Source organism: Pempheris klunzingeri, chromosome 15 (assembly GCF_042242105.1).
Source record: "Pempheris klunzingeri isolate RE-2024b chromosome 15, fPemKlu1.hap1, whole genome shotgun sequence".
Taxonomy (NCBI): Eukaryota; Metazoa; Chordata; class Actinopteri; order Acropomatiformes; family Pempheridae; genus Pempheris; species Pempheris klunzingeri.
In genome coordinates, this window is record NC_092026.1 from 5,274,907 (window position 1) to 5,297,500 (window position 22,594).

Sequence of the window (22,594 nt, forward strand, 5' to 3'; positions counted from 1 at the left end):
AACAAGAATACAATAGTATTGTGGAAATATGTCCAGAACCAGAGCCAAGTGAAGTGGATACGTCCATACTCAAGCTTCTTATCGAATGAAAGCTGATGAGCCTGACATGGGGAAAATGTAAATTCAAACAAAAATGTATAGTTTATAGTTTTCCACGTCAAACAATCAATTTGTCTTAGCTTGAATTTAAAGTAATTTCCTAAATTCAACCAAACACATTATTTGTACTCACCTGACCAAATCTGTCTAGTAAGAGATTTTCTTAGAAAACCATCTGCAGGCCCAAACCCACACAGAAGATCTCATTGAGCCACACGTGGCAGGTCTCTTGTGATGTTAGCGGTTTAATCACATTACCTGGAAGCAAACTTCAGGAGATTCAAGGTGTCAGCTTTAATTTCTCACCCCACCACTTTCTGCTTCCTCGCCAGGCTTACTGTCAATGTGTTTTATCCGCAGTGATCCTCTGAGCATTCCCAACTGGTTCAGGATCAACCTCTGCAACAGCTGATATGCTGAGGGTGTCCTCTGAGCTGACCTCTGCCTTAAAGGTATCAGTGTAGTTGGTAACTCAATGCCAGGCAGTCGCAAAACAGGTGGTTTAAAACAGTGGGGGGCAGCACTTGTTACCTACAGAGAAAATACAGCATAGCAGTTGGCTTACTCAGCAATGTATACAGTGCCAGTCAAAAGTTTGGACACAGCCTTTCATTCAGTGATTTTAAATTATTTTTGTCATTTTCTACATTGTACATTAATACTGAAGACATCAAAGCTACAAAGGAACACGTATGGAATTATGTAATAAACATAAAAGTGTTAAACAAACCAGAATATGTTTTATATGTTAGATAGTAGCCACCTTTTGCTTTGATGAAAGCTTTACACACTCTTGGCGTTCTCTCAGTCAGCTTCTTGAGGTCGTCGCCTGGGATGGTTGGACACATGCAGCTTGTCAAGAGATACTTTGCCTTCTTAATGTGTTTGAGACCATCAGCTGTGTTGTGCAAAGGTAGGATTGGTGCACTGTTCTATACAGTGAATAGCCCTATTTGAACATTATTAGTATATATTATACAAGAACCACTCAACTAAGTAAAGAGAAACAACAGTCCATCGCTGCTTTAACACATGACGGCCAGTCAGTCTGGGAAATTTCAAGAATGTATCATCAAGTGCAGTTGCAAAAACCTTCAAACACTCAAACTGAAACTGGTTCACGTGAGGAAAGAAAGACCAAGAGTTACTTCTGCTGCAGAGGAAAAGTTCATTAGTTATCAGCCTCAGAAACCACAAATGAACAGCACCTCAGATTAGAGCCACATAAATGCTTCACAGAGTTCAAGTAGCAGACACAGAGGAGACTGTGTGAATCAGGCCTTCATGGTCGAATTTCTGCAAAAGAGTCACTACTGAGGAAGAAGAAGAAGAGAACTGCTTGTGCCAAGAAACACAAGGAGACCAGTGAAAATCTGTGCTTTGGTCTGATGGGTCCAAATAAGAGATTTTTGGTTCCACCTGCTGTGTCTTTGTGAGAATGAGAAAAGGTGAGCGGATGGTTTCTACATGTGTGGTTCCCACTGTGAAGCCTGGAGGAGGAGGTGTGATGGTGTGGGGGGGGCTTTGCTGGTGATTTATTCCAAATTAAAGGCACACTTAACCAGCATGGCTACCACAGCATTCTGCAGCGACATGCCATCCTATCTGGTTTGTGCTTAGTGGGACCATCGTTTGGTTTTTCAACAGGACAAACACACCTCCAGGCTGTGTGAGGGCTATTTGACCAGGAAGGAGAGTGATGGAGTGCTGCGTCACATGACCTGGCCTCCACAATCACCCGACCTAGACCCAACTGAGATGGTCCTCCTTCTTAGGTTTGGTATCTTCATATTAATCTACAATATAGAAAATAGTAAAAATAAAGAAAAACCTATTGAATGAGATTCAGGTTTAAATATTTTTTACTCACTCAACAATCTGCTTATTAAAACTACTCTGTGACAACATAACAAGTATCCCATATGATCCATGCTTCTCTTAATGTTCTCTTAAAAGAATAAGTAAATGATTGACATCACTCCCATGTTCCTATATCTCAAGTTTGCCTTCCAGAAAATGTAAAGCTCGGTTTTATCCAAAAACCTAAATGTGAAAACAAGAAGTTGTGGCCGTGCTGTAGTTTCGTTTCTCACATTTACTTAGCTGCTGAGAGCAGTTACTAGGCAACCAGAGATTCCTGGAAATCACCGACACTGCTCCCGGCCAGGGAATAGACCTGTACATAACCGTCATAAATAAACTGCCTGGATATTTCAGTTATAACAGGTTGATTAGTTAACTTTAGAGGTGCTAACAGCTCTGCACAGAGCCTGATCACCTTTATGATCAACTAAATGGCTTCCAGCTGTAGCTCAGTATTTACCATATTCAAATCAGTGGTTCTGAATCAGTCTTCATGTTTAAATGTTAGCATGGAGGTGCAAGTATTCTTGTGTGGTCTAAGATGACAAGTCCTGATATCTAGCATTGCAGTCACCTGCTTAGTGATGGTTCATACTGAGGCTGAGCCACAGGCTCGCACTGAGGTAGTGACTTAAAGTACAGATTCAATGATCTAATCACTGTGGTGTTTTCAGAGGTTAGGCATCAGTCACCTACGAGGGGCACCCTATTACTGACGGGTTACCATGGTAACCCTGCTGTCCACCAAGGAAGGAGGCAGGAGGACTGATGAGCATCTCCTGGTGTGGAGAGCTTGAAAGGTCTTGTTGCTGAAGCAGTGGTGGTGATTTGGTCGGGTGCAGCTCTGATGTGAACAGGCGGACATGAGGCGAGGGGCGTAATAAAGGCCGAGGGTGGAATATCAATATGGGAGAACACATTCCCTTATAAAATAGCCTTGTTGCATCCTGATAAACCTGAAACAGAAGAACACACGCTGTGACTATATAAAAAGAAGGCTGCAGTAAAAGAAAGCATGTGATTGATTCATACATTTATTCATTATCATGTACAAATTGTATTCCGGTGGTACAAAGCTGTTGTAAGACTCCAGTGCTCACCCTCCTGTTGTCTTTATTGCAGTAAAAAAAGGAAATACCAGCATGATCAAGAGTCAAGAGGTACTTTGGCAAATATAAATTATGTGTTAAGAAGGCAAGCAGACATCTCGAGCAATGTAATGTGAGGGGAGAAAACGTCGCACATATATCAGTGAACGGCTTGAGTCAGCACTCATTAAAAAAAGAATAAAAACCCATAAAATGTTTTATTTTAAACAACACACCCTTAAAACAAGTGGACAGAGGAAGAGCGTCTTCCTTTCTTTATCGTTACACAAACTGCAAGGTACAGACTCACAGAATGTTTGGATACTGCGATTCTGTGTGAGCGTGCTTGTGAGTGCCTATGTGTGTGTGTTCAGCGTGGGAGCTCATGTCTGCGAATGTGTGTGCAGATTCCATGTCACACCTGTGAACTGTAACCCCCTTGCTGCCACTGACTCAGGTGAATGAAACGGAGGGGGGGAACAACACAATAACATTTGGCAAAAACCATCATGGCTGCAGAGATGAGGACGTGGGTGAGCGATGAGTCAATGTGACACAGCCTGCAAATATTTCTCCATATGTCCTTGTCTTTGTTCAGCTTTCAGGGTGAGACACCAAATCTCTGTGCTCGTAAACCATACCCCAGACTGTACACGGGGGGGTGGGGGTGGGGGTGGGGGACAGAGCGAGCAAGTGAATAACAGAACAAGAGACAGAGAGAGCGAAAGAGGGAAGCATAGTGGAGACATTACACAAGTTCATAAAGAAGAGTGGCTTGTTGCTGCAGAGTGTCTGATAGTCTCTCGATGACTGGGTGAACAGTTGGGGTGGGGAGGTAAGGGAGAGTAGAGATGGGGTGGTGAGGGTAAAGGGGGACAGAGGGGAAACCAGACTTCACTTCTCCCCTGTTGTCTCATTTCAGAGGTATTGTTGTAGAAAGTGCAGCAGCATTATCTCGTAGTGCTCGCCAGACTCAGGGCAGCGAATACTGTGTCGCTCGTTGGGGTATACCTGGAAAATCAAAACAAATAACACTCTGGTGAGCACAACACAACATATGTACCCTGTAGAATCTGCTTTGTCATTCATAATCTGTAATCTATTGTATTTTACTACCATCAAACATTACAGTGGGCCATTATAGCAAACACATAGGAGTGCAGACTCATGTACTTCAGAGATCACCAAGACATTTATAGTGAAACGTTGTGCAAATCATGTCAACCCAGTATGGAGAGATGTCATATGGCCACCTCAGAGAGGCTTGTGCTGCTAACCTGAAGCTGATAGGGTTTCCCAGCACGGATTATCTGTGACACTAGGAAATTGGTGTGGAAAAAGTGCACATTCTCATCTAGAAACCCGTGAAGAATCAGCAGACGGTTGGGCCTGGAATGACAAAGATTTGACACGTTACAGTCTGATGGGCTTTTGTACAACAGTAAACACATAGAGGGCAATTTTTGAAATAACACGTTGCCTAATTGTGAACGCCTCCTCATTCCTTCATGATTGAAAACAGGAAAGGCATTCACAGATCCAAAGAAATGCAGCAACTCTATAGTTTGACTTCAAGCGTCCAAGTGCGGTGCTCTGACATGCCGTTTGTCAGGCCCTCAGGGTTTCACCTGTCCTTCAACGCTGAGGCTTGACTTGGCCTGTCGCATCTTAATTTCACCTTTGCATATTTCAATAACACTTTAAAAACAGTGGAGATTGTGAAGTAGTAGACATGTATGTAACTCAGCGGAAAAAGCACTAGCCACACAGGCATGGACACATTTTCTTACAGCACTACTTCCAGTTGAAAAAGTTCATGAGTCACATTTTAGGTCAAGATGAGAATAACTTTTCTTAAAACAATGACATCCTGACATGTAAAACAGAATGTCCAAACTGTCTTTGGCATATATATGTCAGCCAGACTTCCAAAAAATATGAAGCATAACTAGACAGGAAAAGTACTCTGTGGTCATGATGAGACACAAACAAATATCTGTGCAATTACACATGCAGCTAAATTAAATGAATGGCAACAATATCTGGAGTATTTGGAAGTTTCAAGCACTTAACCAAAGCATTTATAATTCCACACTGACAGACACTATTGCCTAGTGTGTAAGTGTGTGTACTGACTCGCTGGGCAGCTTGTCCACGTGCAGCGCCACCGAGCCCTCCTCGTAGCCCTGCTGGTTGTTCTCAGGCACGTCCATGTAACGCTCTGTGTAGCCTGTGTCGTAGGCCATCCACACTGTCACCGGGGCACCCGCAATAGCCAACTGGCAGGGAAGCACAATATGGTCAGAAGGAAAAGGACATAACATATGTAAAAAATAAAGAATAAGAAAATAGTGTCTTCCTGTGAAAAAGTCATTGCTCAGAGAAACAGAAAAATATCCTCTAAGCAGGAACAGTGGTTTAGATTTACTGTATGTTTAGCTGGAAAAATAATGAGTCTACATTATTTTCTGATGTTATGGCTCAGTAGAATATACATTCATAAAACATTGGTACAAAACAGGAATGTACCTGCAGATATCCTCACTCAATGAAGGATATTTACCACATTGTCCAACACAGACACCATGTGGATGTTACTGGCAACTACATCACAAGCTCAGTTTTGAGACTTCATATTTTTTTATTCTGTTTAAAGGGCATTACGCCATGATTCAAGATGCAACTATGGTATCCTTTCTTAATCCTCGCTAAAAGAGACAGCAGAGATTGCTCACTGATAGGAGGTGAGTGTGTGCTTTGAGGATAAAAGAAAGACTGAGTGATGAAAAGGCTTCCTTACCTTGAACACATTGGGTCGCTGGATGAGGCCCATGAGGGAGAGGAAACCGCCATAGGACCAGCCGTGAATGGCAACACGGCTCAGGTCCACAAAGTTAAACTTCTCCGCCACGTACTGCAGCCCCTCCACCTGGTCTTCGATCTCCACCTGACCCTGAAGAGACGAGGCAAATAAGAGCGTTATTTATCTTTTTATAACACGCAATTACTTTACTCTATTACATTACATTTTTGTTTAAATGCTCTTACTGAATTGATTTAGTTATCCGAGTCTTAATTTACCATTTTATTTTTCAGCGCTCCTTCAAATTCAAGACCCCTCTGGCAGGAGCCCCTCCCATCAATGACGACCACAGCGTAGCCCAGAGAGGCCAGCGTGTTGAGACGGAGGTACTTCATTCCCTTGAAAGAGTTGTTCACCAGCTGCACCTGAATACACACAAACACAAAATGTTGCTCTTAATGCTTTTTGTCAATATTATTCGCAAAATTAGACAGGTTCAAAGCAACACTTTGTGAACTCTTAAATATGATAACATCAGACTGAATGTCTCCACAAACCTGTGGGCCTCCATACACGAAGAGAACCGTCGGGTGTTTCCTGCCAGGCTGCAGGTTGTGAGGCTTGTAGACCATCCCATAAAGCTGGAAGCCCGACTTCCCTGGAAAGTCAAAAATCTCAGGCGGATTGTAATCTCCTGGGCAACCTGGAAGACACACAAGTTGTCATTAGCTTAGCATGTCCAAAACTATCAGGAATTGTGGGTCAACTCCTGGTGGACCTAAAATAAAAGGTCCGCAAAACAACACACTAAAGCACTAAAGTCAGATTCTTCTGTAGCACCATTCTTCTGCTTTTAAAACAATGTTAAATGGATAGTTCACTGCACCGTCGTGCCCAGTAGCTGAGGGGGGACCCCTGTGTTAGGCTGGCAGCTACTCTGTGACCCCTAACTTTTCTTCCACAGCAGCAGCTTCTAAAACACATAACAAGGCAGTACAGAATAGCCCTCTAACTCCTGATACTTTTAATGAATCATTAACGACAATCAACACTGACACAAAGTGTCTGAGCACAACATTTTCTGATTGCAGTCAGGATTGTCTGGAGGATGCCAGGATCGAACTGACTGTCCTTGATCTAATCAAAGCCAGACCTCAACTTTCCCCTGCAGACTCGTCTCTATTGATTTTTACAAAAATAAAACCACAGATAGTTGGACAACCTTCACACTTGGCCAGACTGCTTCTCTAAGAAAAGCTGAGCGAGCCAAATTGCATAAATAAAAACTCTGCAGAGCGAATCAACAGCAAAACTAGTGTATGGCTGTTGGTTCATAACATCCTGTTTACCTGGTGACTCCATCATGCTGGCCCAGAACTCAGGTACCATGTGCAGTGGGTCACCTTCTGAGCTGGTCAGTTTGTAGACGTGAACACATGGAGGCGTGCTCACGTTACTGTAGTGGCTGACAAAAAAGTCAAAGTTCTGCAAAGTGAGAGAGAGAAAACTATTAATATGAAGAATTAAGTGCAAAATTGAAACAGATATATGATGAACCAGATATATAGAGAGAAATAGATATATAATAAACAAACACAGACGGAGCAGAAAGGCTGACGGAAGAAGGGATGCAATTGTAATGCTACTTCACATACTGTACAAATCTGTGTTACAAAGTCAGACAAGCTGCTGACAGCAAGAGAGCATTTATCCAAAATACTACAAATACTGTCCAACCAATCCCAGGTCCTTTAATTTTCATCTCTATTCTGCCTGAAACCATTCCAAATTGCCATTTCTGATGTAGTTACACACAGTCATAATATAAAGCTTTGCATACCGCTTTCAAATTCACATTTGAAAATTAAAATATATCACTTATCTGAGAAAATATACAACCTGCTACACTTTCTGAACCATGGTGCAGGAAAATGTTTCTACCATTTCCTTTACTAAAGTGTATATTTTTTGAAACACTACAATCACTAGCAGCCAAAAAAGCCTTGTCAAGAATGCAATATCTGTAGGCACCGTTAGCAGGATGAGAAAATAAATGAATGGACTGATGAATTATGCATGTATGTATTTGGATGAGTGGGGAAGCAATGAATGGTTTTACCTGACTAACAGAGCAGCTATGAGAGAAGCCAGGCTTAGTTAGTCTGACCACCTCTCCAGGCGACTCGTAGCCGACCACGTAGAGGTGGTGCTCCAGAGGAGTGTCTCTGGTGCCCTGGAAGTACACCAACTTCGATGACTCGTTCACCCAGATCTAGCAAGGGAGAGAAAAGAGAAACGTGAAGGAAAAATAAAGACAATAGCAGTGCGGCCGGTGCATGATGCTGTAAAGAGATGAGGAGAAACTTCAATTCTGTACATTCAGACACTCTGATTTTCAGATAAAACAGTCCAGTCATAAAGTATTGGGGTTCAACTGTTTACTGATGTTGGCCAGCTGTAGACTTCAGGCACTGAATAACACCTCATTCATCTAATGTAGATGTTAATGCCCTCAAGTTAAAGCACACTAAACACTCTATAAACACCTGCGTATCATTTGTGGACAGTTTGAATCTATATATTAAACTCTGGTGGACGTTGTCTAACCTTGGAACCATGTCTTGCCAGTACTTCCCATTCTCCACTGGTCACTGTAACCTCCTCCTTGACTGCACATTTGAAGTCTCCTGCAGAAAACAGATAACAGAATCAACATGTTCCTTGACATACCAAACACTCTTGACATGAACCGTGATTATGCGATATGATTATTTCAAATAAATGCAGAAGCATCTCCCAGTCTCTTACCCTCTATGTGTTGGTAGTCCTCTGTCCAATGGTGGCAGGCTGGTTGTAACAGGGATGTGATTTTATACAGATGGCTGAAACCTGTTTTAGACTCATTTATCCAAATGAAAGTAAACTCATCTTCTGTCGTTTGAATAAATGGATAGAATATATCATGTACCTGCAGAAACAGAAGAACAGTCCGTTACTGAATCATTACAGCAGAACCTTTCACAGCCATGCAGATTAGTTAATTAGGAAGAGAACAGATATTAGTTTTGGAATGATGTTAAAAGACCTACATTAATCCAGACATCAGTGGTCTCTTCATAGATTATATATGGCTGTGTGTTATCGGGCACGGCCTCCAGACTCTCCTGCCTCTGTGCTGGGTCATCTGTGACAGGGATGAAGAGGGCTGGAGGCAGCAGGACCAGCTGCAGTTTCCTCTGACTGCGGTCCAGCAGCACAGCCCAGCCACTGGGGAGACACAGAGCAGACAAAAATCAAAAGATTATTTCATAAGGGAGGACTAGTTCATCACTAGCTGTGCCCTCTGGTGGTTTATTTTGGGAAAGGGGGAGGGAAAGCATCATTGGGTCAACAGAGTTTTGCCTGTAACGCTCACTATTTGCCGTCACTCGTCCATCCCACTCTGGCGATGTATTCTGTCCCAGGGAACAAGGAGGTGAAGGGGACTGCCAGCTCTTTATCTTGTGTGCTCACAATCTATAAGTACAACCAATACATACACGTCAGGATGGAATTATCATTTTGGCAAAGAAGAGAAGGACAAGGAAAGATAGTGAGAGACTCATAGACGCACTCTTCCTTGATGGTCTGTCTTGATCTCTGCCAGTTTAAGGGTAGCTTGGGGATTTTTGCTACCTGTAAATAGAAAAACGAAAAAAAACAAGTAAAATCTAAAATGATAAAAATTGCCAATTAAACAATTAACTGTTCCAAGCCTGTACGTTTGAGCAAGTGGGAAAAAAAGGGCTTCACTGACCTGTGCGGGGATATCTGTATGCGTCTGCTTTCCGCTCTTCCAGTGCCGGAGAGGGAACATGAATAATCTCTACTTCTGTCTCATCCACCTCTTCGTACAGCAGGTACACCGTTTTACCTCCATTAGGGTCTGACAGTGAGTTCATTAGTTTGAGGAGATTATCAACAGAAAACAGAGGATGCAAACTCAAAAATCTTACAGATGGAGATAAAATATACATTATATGGGTAAAAAAAAACTGAATGTTTTTTAGATGTCTTTTAAAAGCTAAATAACAATAATAAATACAGTAACATTGGCGGTTCGTTGTGTTCCTCAAGTATGTGAATGAGTATTTAAGTTTCAATCTTGAAGATCCGTGTTTTGTTCTCTTTGGCGGCACCTACAGTGACAAGCAGTAATTGTTTTTGGACCTCACTTCCCAGAGACAACAGTATCACCTGTGTGATATCAGTTAGTTGGCTGTTGATTTATCAGAAGAAGAACAAAACTGTACACCATCTCTCACACAAGTGAGTTGAAGACATGGATGTATTAGAAGAGCAGGTCTGCTGTGTTAGCTCAGCGTACCCTCTCCGGCAGAACGATCACTGCTGGGTGATGGGGAACATGTCTCTGAGTGCTGCTTGTGTTTTGTACTGGGAATGACACCACTGACGCCCAGTTCTAATTTTCTAGTGATGCTGCAAATGTGAGGACTTTCATCAGTGGGCCACAGGCTCAGTCACCATTGTGTTATCTCATTCAGCCGTAATGACACAACAGACATTTAATAAAATGAAAAATCACCAAGATTATAACTTTCAGGTAACAATTTCTGACCTTCCACGGCAGAGGGACTCCACCAGTACCCAGTAAAACGGTCAAACTCCTCTTGGATGACAAATGTTGCTACACCTGCAGACTTGGGGTCCTCCTTAACGCTATCCACACCTGGAAATATATATATATATATATAAATTAGGAAAAAGCTTACATCCATGTAATGTTACTGGTATAGTGTTAAAAATAGATATGATCTAACACTGTACACAAGAGAATAAGGCATCTCACTGGTACCTTTGTGGCAGTAAGTGAGTCTCCTTTCCTCGCCAGTCTTAATGTGGGCTATCCACAGGTCATTATTGTTGATGAAGGCTATGAGGTCAGGGTCTCCAGGGCAGACCTTGGGGTCCATGCGGGTCCCGGAGCACTGGGTCTTGATCTCCACTGGCTTTACAGGAGCAGACTGCTAAAACCAACATGCACAGTCTTAGTAAAGGTGAGCAGAATGAAGACTCTCTACAGTGAGGTGCTTTTTTTTTCCCCCCATCCTGCCGATGTTTTGTTTGTTCAGACGTACAACCGTGGAAATGACAGCAACTGCTTCCATATGGATGGAAATGTTTTCAAAGACTTCTTGATAACGAAAATTCGCTTTTTCAGATACTCAACTCCTCCATCTCTTTTCTCCAACCTAACGTGTGCTGACACATACCATGCACGCGAGTATGTTAAAGATTTGTGACAACGACAAGCATGTAAAAGCAATTTTTGCTTTGTCCAGTCTGTTCACTCAAATTGTGATCTGTTGAATCCCCATCCTTTAAACTCCAAATCAAATGCTGCGCAACATAAAGGGATGGCACATTGAAACTCACTCTGTCTAACTGAGAAAGAATTTACAAAAGGGTGGATAAAAATCAGAGAAGCACCATGAGACAGGACAGCAACTTTAAAGTTACTAAAGGCACAAACAGGGAGGTACAAATACAACACAAAAAGGGAGTCATATTTGAAGATGCACCTGTCACAAACGGTAAAGGCAACACTCAAAACAATTTCAGTATCCAAGATTCAAACCAACAGTGGACCGCTAACATCGCTAACAGTGAGAAACAGAAAGACAATAAAACACCTGCTACACAGTCTATAGGTTCAAAGAGTCCAACAAAACGCATGTGGTATCTCTCTAACACTAAATCCTGTGTTTCATAAAAAAAAGGGCATTCATTATTATGCCGTCAGATGGCAATACACAGATAGCCAAGGAAGCCATTCACAGCATGGAGTAAGTGTACACTGATCCATGCACATGATCAGTATTAATGTATATTAATGTATTCAGCAGACATGTCCCAGCACACACAACACAGCTGCTCTGTGGAGTTTTGTACTTTCTGACTTTTACCTTGCTGTGGATCAAATCTGTCCTGAGTATGTGAGAATCCAAATGACAGGATAAACCAGCAGTGTACTCACAATGAAGCCGTTGTTGCCTCCATCCTGACAGTAGAAGAGGCTATTGCTGGCCTGGAAGAGGAACAGGCCCGTCTGAGCGTGGTAGTCATAGGAGGTGATACCAAATGCTCCGAGACGTTTGCGCTCTCTCAGCAACTCCTCCTCTCGAGAGTAGGCCCCCTGGTGCGGTGTTGCCTTAAAAAACCAACAGGAAATCAAATGTACAGCATTAGAATAAACAGATGAGATTTTTTTTCTAACCCTAACCCTAACTAACAATTATTTTCTTTGATGATTAATCTGTTAATTGTTTTCTTGATCAATTGATTTGTTGTTTAGTCCTTAAAAATTCAGAAAATTGTGAAAAATGTCGATCAGTGTTTCCCAAAAGCCCAAGATCCTTACGTCTTGTTCTATACACAACCTTAAGATATTCAGTTTACTGTCATAGAAGAGCAAAGAAACCAGAATATATTTGCATTTTCTGTTTTCTTATAGTTGAAAACAAAAGTATTAACTGTTGCAGCTAGAAGGTATATAAGTATACAGTATCCTTACTGTGAAATATAACTGACCCACCCCTCCCCCAGATCAAATAACTGTATAATGATTGCACAGCACAAGCATTCCTCCCATAGTTCACACCATGGTTGCTTAATCTTGCAAGTTTCAGAAAACATCTCAAGTTGCTAAAATCACCAACACTGCCACACCTTGAGCATCTGTGTGAAACTTGCCTTTAAGCAAAACTACAGAAAGGGCTGCAGTCAAATTATTGCTCAATAACAGCTAATGGCGAAACACATCATCCTGTGCTGTTTGATTTCAGCACTGCACGAACAGAGAGGGGGAATTCACCTGGAAGTGATCCAGCATCTGTTTCCAAGACAACACTAAGAGTGCCTCTCTCCGGATCTTCTTGGGGATTTCTGAGTATAGTAACGAGTTCTCTCTGCTTCCATAAGGCATTCCTGGTGAGCATATAGAAAGGAAGCAAAGGCGACTTCATATATGACTAATAAAAAGCCTTGTGTTGACATAAAGGAGAAATTCAACACAGTGACTGTTTAAATGTCATGAGACAATCATAATCTGCTGCCTAGAGTGGGGAAACATGACTGGGGTCAAGTGGAAAGCATACAAAGGAGTGTTATACAGATAATACAATCATAAACTTCTGCAGAGGTATGAGCTTACCGAGGTAGTACAACCGGTGAGAGTGGGGCCCATTCTCCTCCTTCTTTTGCACAAACTGGAAGTCATGGGGGGCCTTGTTTGCGATCATGCCAGAGTACTTCCTGCTACAGTGGATAATGTCACGGAGGCCCTCCCAAGAGTGTTTCTCCACAAAGAACTGTGATGGTACATCCTCCATCTCCACTACCTCTGTGCTGTCTGAAAGGCCGTCCACAGCCGTCATGCTCACGGTCACACAGCTGGATGTTGACATTAGAAAGAACTGATAAGAGGAGCAGAAATCCTGACACACCTGCACTAGTGCATTCCTTTAATGGAGCTGCTTTAAACATGTATTCATCCATCTTCCTAAGCATCAAAGTCGTTGAAGGAGATATAACATGAACCTTACACTGTACCTTTTCCAGATACCCTCTTTATTGTCACAAAGTTTGACCTTCTTGACTCTATGCATCCACCGGTCAACACACCTCACTCCAATTCTGTAACCTAAGAACAAAGTACAGTACTGACATCATTTAAAGTTCTTAAACAGTAAATAACAAACAAAGTTAACCACAGTGACAGTACGGGGAAAACAGCAGATTTCCATAATGAGAGCTAGGTATGAGCACCAGTCCCCTTTCATGACTGAAAAAACATTCATGAGCAGGGTTGTAGTTTTATACCCTGACAGAAACCTCTGGGCCTGGTTCTGTTTGAGGTTTCTTCCTGTTAAAGGGGAGTTTTTCCTGCAACTGTTACCCAATGCCTCATGCTTACTCATGTGGGGATTCTTGAATTGTTGCGTCTCTCTTAATTTAAGAGTTTGCTCTAGACCTGCTCTTTATGGAAAGCGTCTTGAGAGAACACTTGTTATGAATTGGTGCTACATAAATAAAGATGGATGGATTGATTTTCTCTGAAATGAGTCCTGAGACTACAATGCAATGATCCTGTCTATTGACTCATAATCATGGAGCCATACATTTTAAAACTACAGAGCTAGATCATAATTCCTGTTAAATCTCATGTTTTAATCTTCAGCAGCACAAAAACAACTGATAAGTCTTCATCTGTGCTGAAGGTAAAGTACATGGTACAGGGAATACCCCACATTCCTTGCTTTATCCCTCTGGCAAGAGTATGGGATTAGTATGAGGTAAAGGAAATTCTGAAATCCTGTAATGTATGTATGTGTTGTGAAGTTGTCAAATCTGCAGAGAAGAAACAATGAGCTCCCAACACATTCACCAACCAGCATAGTAACATTAAGGTCACTACAGAGTAGCTGAACGCTGTCACCTGGTACCTACAGGGGAGATCTGTATGAGAAGACTATCTGTGAATGGATATTAGCCTAAATGTAGATCTGACTATTGTGTATCTGATCTGTCTCTTTATGTGCCTTTGCACCACTGGCTGTATTCTGCTAAAAACCATCCCCTGAACATTAAACTTTAACTTGACGTGGCCTCGACGTTATTATGCTAAATCTGTTAAAATGGAAATAATTAGACTGCAGCTTGTAACGTTATACATGGAAAGGCCCCATTGGGCTCTGCTGGGCACATGATAGCCTTGAGCCAGCTCACTTTCAGAGTGATGAACAAGTCGGGTGAAACTGTAAAACACCGGTACCGTTAACGTTAACAGTAAGCTAGCCTACAATAGATCTTTGTTCTCGCATTTCAACTACTCAGTCACACCGGCACATTCATTTGTGTTAACATTTTAAACGGCACTCACCTTAGTTACTACTGGCAGTGAATGGCGAAGCCCCTGTCTGTTAAGAAATGTCCACTATCAAACCGTGTCTGTCTACAAATATTGTTTAGCTACATTTTGACATGACAGCCCTCTTCTGTCATATTCCGCTCCGAAGCTAACCAACGTTAGCTAGCTCCCTAGCTAGAAACAAGCTAGCCGCTAGCTAGCGGTTGCTGGTATTTCTGTAAAAACAGACGCTTCGACGACCCTCCCTACGAAACAAGCCGGAATTAAGGGGAGCACTTACCAATCTGGCCACTGTTAGTATAACCAAGTTCTAGTGTTTATTAGCTTGGTGTCAAAAAACAGATTGTGCAACTGCTAAAGGTTGTATCCATGGCCCAGGGTGGCCACACAAAATGTATCTGGCTCTCGGATGGGAGAGGGGAGGAACCTTCGCCTCGGTGGGGTACACGCCGGTACTTTTTCAGGGCCGCACTGCCGAGGCGTCAGCGACGGTCAGTGCTGCGCGGCGTCCGGCAGAGCGGCTCATTATCCACATCGATTATTGATTCCTGTTCTTCAGCACCGCGTATCAACTTGTGCTGCTTTCTGCTGGATACTGTTTGTCCGACACGCAAATCTCCGTCCAGATTAACCGCAGAGAAGGTCAGTAGTTTAAAAAACATGACCCGTAAAGTGCCAATAACTCTGCTGTCTAACAGTATTTAATCCTCTGGTGTTTATCTGTACCACTCTGACTTCTTTTATGCAGAATATGTCATTTATTCAGTGTCTGCTGGTGTCACATTGACATGAAACATATTTAGTGATCATAGTTATTTAGGTTTTCCTGTAGTAATCATAACATTAACAAAACCAGTGCTGTGTATTCTCAGCCATCTTGGAGCCTCACATGCTGTTTATCAAGACAGAGAGGTCAGAGGCTCAAGCTTGAAGATTATACCTTGTACAAAAGCAATTCATTTTGAAGCACTGTTGAAGAAAACAAAGCAGACAAGTTTGGTGGAGCAACCTTTTTTTTTCCTTTTATTTATACAAAGAATACAGCCATTCTACTTCAGAGGGATGAAACGAGAAGAATGTGTAGCTCCAATACCAGGGCGACCGTGCTTGACTGGCTTGTAGGTGATGGAGAACTCGCCCAAGTAGTGGCCGCACATCTCAGGCTGTAGAGAGGAGCAACAGGTTAGTAACGAGAGAAATGCCTTAGGGACAGTCTGCTGCATGTACAGTGATGTGCAAGCTGATAATCATGAGCTGACAAGACTGCAAACTGTACACGTGAGGCAGCTCTAAAGCCTACAAATTTGATGTTGCCACAGGTTTATTATAAAAGGTCCTATGTGTTTTGCATTCTGCAATTCATTGGTCAAGACCTCGGGTGGTTTTTACACAGTGGAGTCATATTTTCTTCCATGTGGATATTTTAGTAGTTGTGATTGGGAACACTGGGAGATCAAAGAGTCATACACGAAGCCATGCTAGAAGCAGAGCAGCACACAGACGGAGAAACATGATATTTGTCCAAAGGTCATTTTCAGAGCTAATTCAATTTAATGAATTTCACGAGTCTGTCAGGTCTGTTGATCCAACTTTGATGGTCCTGTATGTGATGCATCACTTTTCCAGTGTGTCGATTTATTTTTACAACCATCATTTGTAGGAACTCAATGGTTCTGCGTGTGCTACTATAGCAAGATATCACCTGGCCAGATGGTCTGGACTAACATATTGCTGCTACGTAAAGCATCCTAACAAAGATAAAAAGGGTTTCACAGCATTTACTCCTGCTGCTGACGTTGAGGTCTTCTTTGACAGACCCAGACTGACAAGGAATAATGACCAACTGCTTCAAAATGAGACCAACTGCAGGTGCTGATGCTTTGCTTCTGACTGCCTGCTCTGTACACACAATATATCCAACCTTAGTATGCATTTTTTAATTCATGTCCATGATGTTCTACATTTAACTCCAGTGTCAACTTTTGCTGAAACTCCACACCCAAGTGAAACTCTTCCACAGGATGGTGATCAGAGTAAAGGACAGCAGGTCCAAGAAAGGGGGTTTCAAAATGAACTCATGCTCTCCTTCCCACTTGACCAATAGCACCTCACCTTGATTTCAACCTGGTTGAAAGTCTTGCCGTTGTACACTCCAACCATGGACCCGACCATCTCAGGCAGGATGACCATGTCCCTCAGATGGGTCTTCACCACCTCTGGTTTCTCCATGGGGGGAGCCTCCTTCTTTGCTTTGCGCAGGCGCTTCAGGAGGGACTGCTGCTTGCGGCGCAGGCCACGGTTCAGCCTCCTCCTCTGGCGGGCGCAGTACAGCTGCATTAGCTGCTCACTACACAAGCAAAAAGGACAGTGAGGTCAATGGAGCCCAAGGTCATCTTTGAAGTACAGCTTTTTTTGTAAAAGGCAGAACAATACAGCACAGTGACCATGGTGTCCTGAATTTGTTCATCCCTCAGTCACCTCAATTGTGTGAAACTGACAAAAGCAGCTCCTGCGTCAGTGCAATGCCTGGTTAGTTCTGCCAGACTCAAGGCTTTAGCCTCTGTCACACAGTTACACCTCTTATAATTTTTATTAGTCACTCATGCAGCTACATTAAGGAACATTTCTGTTCACATGTTGTGGCAATGCCAGTGTGGGTGGGTCAAGGACAGCTGTTAAGAATCACTTATGGATGCAAACCACCACAAAACTCTAAAGGTGAGGGGGCAAAGCTGGATCTCATCTTTAGGAACATGGCAGGCTAGGTGCTGTTTTTGTCCAGTGCCAATGTTATTTTAACGTATTTCATATTCAGTAAGTGTAGTAAGCCTGCAAACAAGAACTTGTATTGTTTGTAAGTCATCAAATACCCACAGAAGCATTGGCAAGGCAACCATTAAAAAGTCAGGTTGGTTTACTAAAATGTTACTGGGTGGGAAATTGGCAGTATTGATTTTCTGGAATATTGATCCCAGCCCATACAGGAAACATACCTGACCATTTTAGGAGGAGACTAAACAAAATAAGTGTGGAATGATATAATCAGAGGGAAGATTAACAGTTTGATGAGCAGGATGACAGCTTTCAAACCAATGAAAAGTAGTACAGTGGCTCCACCTGACCACCATGCAGCACCAGGCACTTCACTTACTAGGACATGTCCAGAAGCTGGTCCAGGTCCACACCTCTGTAGGTGAACTTCCTGAAGGTACGCTTCTTCTTGATCTCAGCATCCGCCTGAAAAAGAGGCACCAGCCCAGGTCAGTGTGTATCGTTAGCTTGAACACTTAGCAAGTAGACTGTCACGCTAACATTTATTATGAAAACTAAGTTTAATATTATTGGTAAACACCCACAGAGCAGCGTTTTAACCCTCGCACGGACCAACACTGACTTTAGAAGGACATATCTTTATTTAGCGCCTGGAACAGACTACTGTGAACCAGCAGGTTAGCTTAGCCACCGTCGGCCATAGCTCAGGCTAATTCAGAGCCTTTAAACACTGAGTTATCTGTTATTCTCGGCAACGATTTTCTACTGAATGGTTATGGGACGTGTGTTGCTGTCGGATGATATGGCCAGTTGTACTAATAAGTCACTATAGAGCTCAGATGCATTCAGATTATATTTTGACAGGCTTCACGATCGGCTGAACACCTACCATCTTGCCTGAAGTTCCGGGGGAAAAGAACGGCCCCAAGTCTCGCTTGGTCTGATATCGCGCGATTTGAGGCAAACATCCGGCGATGTCTTCCGGTGTCGGTCCCACTGTGACCAGCAGGTGGCGCAGCTGTGCCGTCAGCCCAGCTCTTGTCTGCTCCAGTGTCATGTTTCATACCAACGTGTCCCCTTTTTATTACCGTTTTATTTCGACGACTCTTAATATAGCACCGTGTCTGCTCTGCACATCAGGAGGAGGGAAAAGACACACAAGTAAACAGAAGAAACAGTTTTTGTAGGTTACTGAGTACCTTCACTCAAGATTATTTTGAGGTTGTGATGCTTTTCTGATAGTTTTGTTTTATTTGTTTGGAGTATTTGTTCATTACCACTACTACTACTTCATTTTTTATATTTTACCCTTTGCTTTAAATGATTTATCCCCTATAACAGAGTTCCCCTATTAGTTTTCCCTAAAGGCCAAATTGTGTCAAGAATATCAAGTTAAGGGCCAAAACGTCCTTGGTTCAAGGTGTAGCTGCGGTGGTGGTGATAGTGTGAGGTTTCACTCTTTTATTGTGTATTTTCTCCTTTAATTCATACTCCTATAACATTGTCTTTAAACAGTGAAGATACAATAATGACAAACAGAAGAGAATAAAGTTGTTGTTGTTGATACTGTCTGCTTCATTTTCTCCCTCTACAGCTGTTGGAAGATGGAAGTGAGCCCATCCCTACTAATGTGGTTCATCAAGTGGACAAAATAATAAATTACAAGATCCCTCCATGAGTTTCTTATAGAAGCTGTTAAAGGTGTTAAAAACAACTGGAGCTCTGCAGCTTTGTGAAACCCAGTTAACTGCTTTAATGGGTCGACCTCCAGGCAAGGAGAAGGACAGACTGTAGAGCACAAACAGGTTTCAATATCTGCATATCAAAAAGCCTGAAGTGAACGGTCTGTACTTGTATAGCGCCTTTCTAGTCTTTTCAACCACTCAAAGTGCCTTCACACTACATCTTCATTCAGCCATTCATACAGGAGGAATCTAAGATGGAGGAGACTATTCTCTGGGATTCAGTGTCCTCCGATAAATCCAATCCCAGCTGACATTAGGCGAGAGGCAGGGTACACCCTGGACTGGTCACCAATTAAACACAGGGCCTACTTTTCCTTTGAATCTTTCATTTTATTGCGAATTGTACTTTCAAATAAACAGCACAACATTAAAATCTGAAATGTTTCTGACTGTACACTAGATATATGTCATGTTGTGAGATTATACTACAGTCTTTGCTATTATGATTAGATTTATATTCAATGTAAACATTTTGAGTTAATCCACATTCAGGACACTCTTTCTGTTTAATAAGAAAAGCGTTATAATTAATTGTTTTCAATTTCTGACAAAAGGGATCAGTGCAGAATAACTAGTGTTTCATATTAAGAGCGTAGATAGGAAACAAATATCAAGTATACATTTGATGTGAAGTGATGGTCAGAATAAAGTCTAAACTATTTGACAGATTATTTCACACTCACAGTGGTTATATATAGAACATACAGCTGCAGGACAGATATGAGAGAGATAGATATGAATATGGCAAATTATGTCCAGTACTAAGAGTATAAAATACATAGTGACAGTATAATGCTAATAGAAGGACATTATATACAGTATAAACAGCTAATATTGTGTGTACTTTATTGTCTTTATCATCTCATTATCTTCTATGATGTTCTTATTCTATGGCAGCTTTAGAGGGGAATCTATCAGAGGAGGTTGACACCTGACAGGATGTTTCTGAAACATGTCCTGTGTGCTTTGGTACCTGTTAGACTTTGTATAAAATGATCAGCTGGTTTTAGAAACATGTGAGTGACAGTGCAGTTGTCACAGTTGTATTTCTTCAAAAAGGTTCCATGGTTGCTATGTTTTGTCTCCACCTGCATCATTTGGACTAAAACGTTCTTTCACCTTTGCAAAGTCTTGCAAACGCGCACGAAAACACGAGCTCCTGATTTTTTCGAGGATTTCACTGAAAAAGACACATCACCGGAGAGTTTCATCCACCTGGACCTTGACTTCAACCCGACTGTCACCGACAACTGGACTCTTTTCACTGGAGACGTAAGATTTGTTCACTTTTTTTTTTTTCACGTTGTTTTTCAGTTTCTGAACCCCCAAATTAACTTGACGTGTAGCTTGACACTGACTGTCAATCTTGGTAATATTTAACATTTAAAGTTTGACTGCAGCGACCAAATTTGAATGAAGAAAGTTTGTTTTATACAGACCGTGTTCTCTTAGTCCACTTCAACTGTGGTGCAAACGTGTTGAAAAGTCATTAATATTAATAAAAATGTGGTTTAACCATTTATTCATACATTTATTCATAGTGCATATTTTAAAAAAACACTGTTTTAGAACTCATAATTTGTTATTTTTTGAATATTTCTATTTACACCAAACGTCCTTCAGAAATGTGTCAGTTGTATGTTATTGGGCAGAGATGTGTGAAACAGCTGTAAAAACTGAATTTTATAGAAAAAGTGCCCACTGTGATACAACTAATATCGATTTGATAAACTGTTTGGATTTATTGGAGAAGGATCAGAAAGGATGTTGTAGGATGTGTGTAGGTTTTTCAGTCAGCACGAGAACCTAAAATTAGGGAAATATTGAATGAAGTCTGGCGGAAAATTTCGCTTTTTAAACAGATCAAAAGATTCTCAGAAAAAGTAACTCACAATACATAAATAATTCGAGTTATGTTAACATTGTGATATTATAACATTATGATATTGTTGAAGGAATTAATTTGTTTTGATTCAAAAGCTGGTATCCACAGATCCAATGAGAAGCTTTTACAGGTAAGTCTCCATCTGACATGAGGACATGACAGAAGTCCGTTATGAACTTTATACAGCCTCCATATGATCATTTATAACTAATTAAATAAAATGTTCTGAATATAATTCCTTATTGTCATTGACATGTGTAAACGTGTGTTGGTATGACAAATAAAGTTCCTTGAATCTTGAATCTTGAACAATAAACTGATTGCAAAAATAGACTCTGATAGATTAGACACAAATAGATTCTGTTTCCTGAGTCCTGCATGAACATGCAGTTATAAATGTTACAGTAAATTGTATTTCGTATACTTCAACTTTATCGGTGCTGACTGTGTGCTCGTGGACCTGATGTTGTTTAACCTCTTAAGACCCGAGCTCTTGTTTGATATGCATTTTTTATTTCTCCTTGCTATTTGGGCTTATTGGACCCTGATAAGTTTAAAACCTAAGCATCATCTTTTTACATGGTGTAGTTTTAGAGAAAAATTATGTCCACATATGTGGACAATCGGTCTTAATTTCCAGAAAACACAATAAAGTCACCTTTGTGCAAAACTCTTTATTTCCACCCTGAACATAGCAGTTTTTTTTCCTGACTGCTTTGGCATGTATTTATAACACATACAAAACATATTTTGAAAATCACGGTGCAAAAAACAATATGAAATATCAACAATTTTGCCCACATACATGTCCATACGGCCCCAGCTAAGCAGAATTAACTACTATGGTAATATAACCCAAACTGTGATGTCCACGCATGTGTACGGCAGGTCTTTAGAGGTTAAAGTGATGAGAGAATAACAGCAGCCATATTTGCTGACAATTTAAGGCCTCCTGCAATACATACATACATTTGACATTTTACTACTTTTTACTGCAAACACTTGTAAACTAAAGGCTCACATTTAATGAAGTATTCCTTTATTGTGGTACTGATACTTTTGCTTCAATATGTGATGTGATGACTTTTCCAGAAAGTTTTAACAGTTGATGGTATGTCAGTGTGATGTGGAGCAGTGTTCTGAACGTTGCATTTGTGTTTACTTTCAGATGGCTCAGCGCTGGTCGGATTCACCTGGTGATGCTCCACACCCCAGCGGCGGCAGCCCTGGCTCCGGCCTTGGCTCCGGCCCTGGCTCGGCCCCTGGCTCCGGCCTTGGCTCGGCCCCTGGCTGCAGCCCTGGCTCCGGCCTTGGCTCCGGCCCTGGCTCGGCCCCTGGCTGCAGCCCTGGCTCGGCCCCTGGCTGGGACCCTGGTTTGGTCCCTGGCTGGGACCCTGGCTGCATCTCTGG

At 41.8% G+C, this 22,594-nt stretch overlaps 3 protein-coding genes across 5 annotated transcripts in view; all 3 read right to left on the bottom strand.

The window, feature by feature from the left end:
- Positions 1 to 2,982: 2,982 nt before the first annotated feature.
- Positions 2,983 to 15,156, bottom strand: LOC139213834 (dipeptidyl peptidase 9). 3 transcript variants are annotated; one of them, XM_070844495.1, is made up of 21 exons: positions 15,063 to 15,156; positions 13,465 to 13,555; positions 13,067 to 13,305; positions 12,728 to 12,840; positions 11,891 to 12,064; positions 10,709 to 10,877; positions 10,472 to 10,582; positions 9,650 to 9,778; positions 9,467 to 9,528; positions 9,269 to 9,369; positions 8,943 to 9,120; positions 8,662 to 8,821; positions 8,461 to 8,540; positions 7,973 to 8,125; positions 7,203 to 7,338; positions 6,411 to 6,556; positions 6,132 to 6,278; positions 5,851 to 6,003; positions 5,187 to 5,329; positions 4,328 to 4,439; positions 2,983 to 4,061 (listed from the first exon to the last, which is right to left on the bottom strand). In XM_070844495.1, the coding sequence occupies exons 2-21, from the start codon at positions 13,518 to 13,520 to the stop codon at positions 3,969 to 3,971; spliced, it is 2,655 nt and encodes an 884-aa protein (XP_070700596.1). In that variant the 5' UTR covers positions 13,521 to 13,555; positions 15,063 to 15,156; the 3' UTR covers positions 2,983 to 3,968. The 3 variants fall into 3 exon arrangements, with proteins under 3 accessions (XP_070700596.1, XP_070700594.1, XP_070700595.1); XM_070844493.1 differs by having other exon boundaries at positions 10,709 to 10,880; XM_070844494.1 differs by lacking the exon at positions 15,063 to 15,156 and adding an exon at positions 14,795 to 14,813 and having other exon boundaries at positions 10,709 to 10,880.
- A 621-nt stretch (positions 15,157 to 15,777) lies between these two features.
- On the bottom strand, positions 15,778 to 18,487 carry rps15 (ribosomal protein S15). Its single transcript, XM_070845753.1, has 4 exons — positions 18,444 to 18,487; positions 17,934 to 18,019; positions 16,895 to 17,129; positions 15,778 to 15,945 (listed from the first exon to the last, which is right to left on the bottom strand). Exons 1-4 carry the CDS (start codon positions 18,444 to 18,446, stop codon positions 15,832 to 15,834), a joined length of 438 nt encoding a protein of 145 aa, XP_070701854.1. The 5' UTR covers positions 18,447 to 18,487; the 3' UTR covers positions 15,778 to 15,831.
- Positions 18,488 to 22,357: 3,870 nt separating this feature from the next.
- Positions 22,358 to 22,594, bottom strand: part of LOC139214105 (uncharacterized) — a 6,387-nt gene continuing 6,150 nt past the window's right edge. The window contains exon 3 of the mRNA XM_070844857.1: positions 22,358 to 22,594. This exon is cut by the window's right edge and continues 776 nt beyond it. Coding sequence (XP_070700958.1) covers positions 22,358 to 22,594 — 237 coding nt within the window.

What these genes read in the sequence shown, in the direction of transcription:
- LOC139213834 (XM_070844493.1), bottom strand. Translation starts at nt 13,520, where the DNA reads ATGCATAGAGTCAAGAAGGTCAAACTTTGTGACAATAAAGAGGGTATC. An exon ending in ATAGCTGCTCTGTTAGTCAG is followed by an intron (nt 7,339 to 7,972) that starts GTAAAACCATTC and finishes CTCACTTTGCAG; the next exon opens with AACTTTGACTTTTTTGTCAG. An exon ending in GGAAACCCTATCAGCTTCAG is followed by an intron (nt 4,062 to 4,327) that starts GTTAGCAGCACA and finishes TTGATTTTCCAG; the next exon opens with GTATACCCCAACGAGCGACA.
- rps15 (XM_070845753.1), bottom strand. An exon ending in CAGCTTCTGGACATGTCCTA is followed by an intron (nt 17,130 to 17,933) that starts GTAAGTGAAGTG and finishes TTGCTTGTGTAG; the next exon opens with TGAGCAGCTAATGCAGCTGT. An exon ending in TCAACCAGGTTGAAATCAAG is followed by an intron (nt 15,946 to 16,894) that starts GTGAGGTGCTAT and finishes TCCTCTCTACAG; the next exon opens with CCTGAGATGTGCGGCCACTA.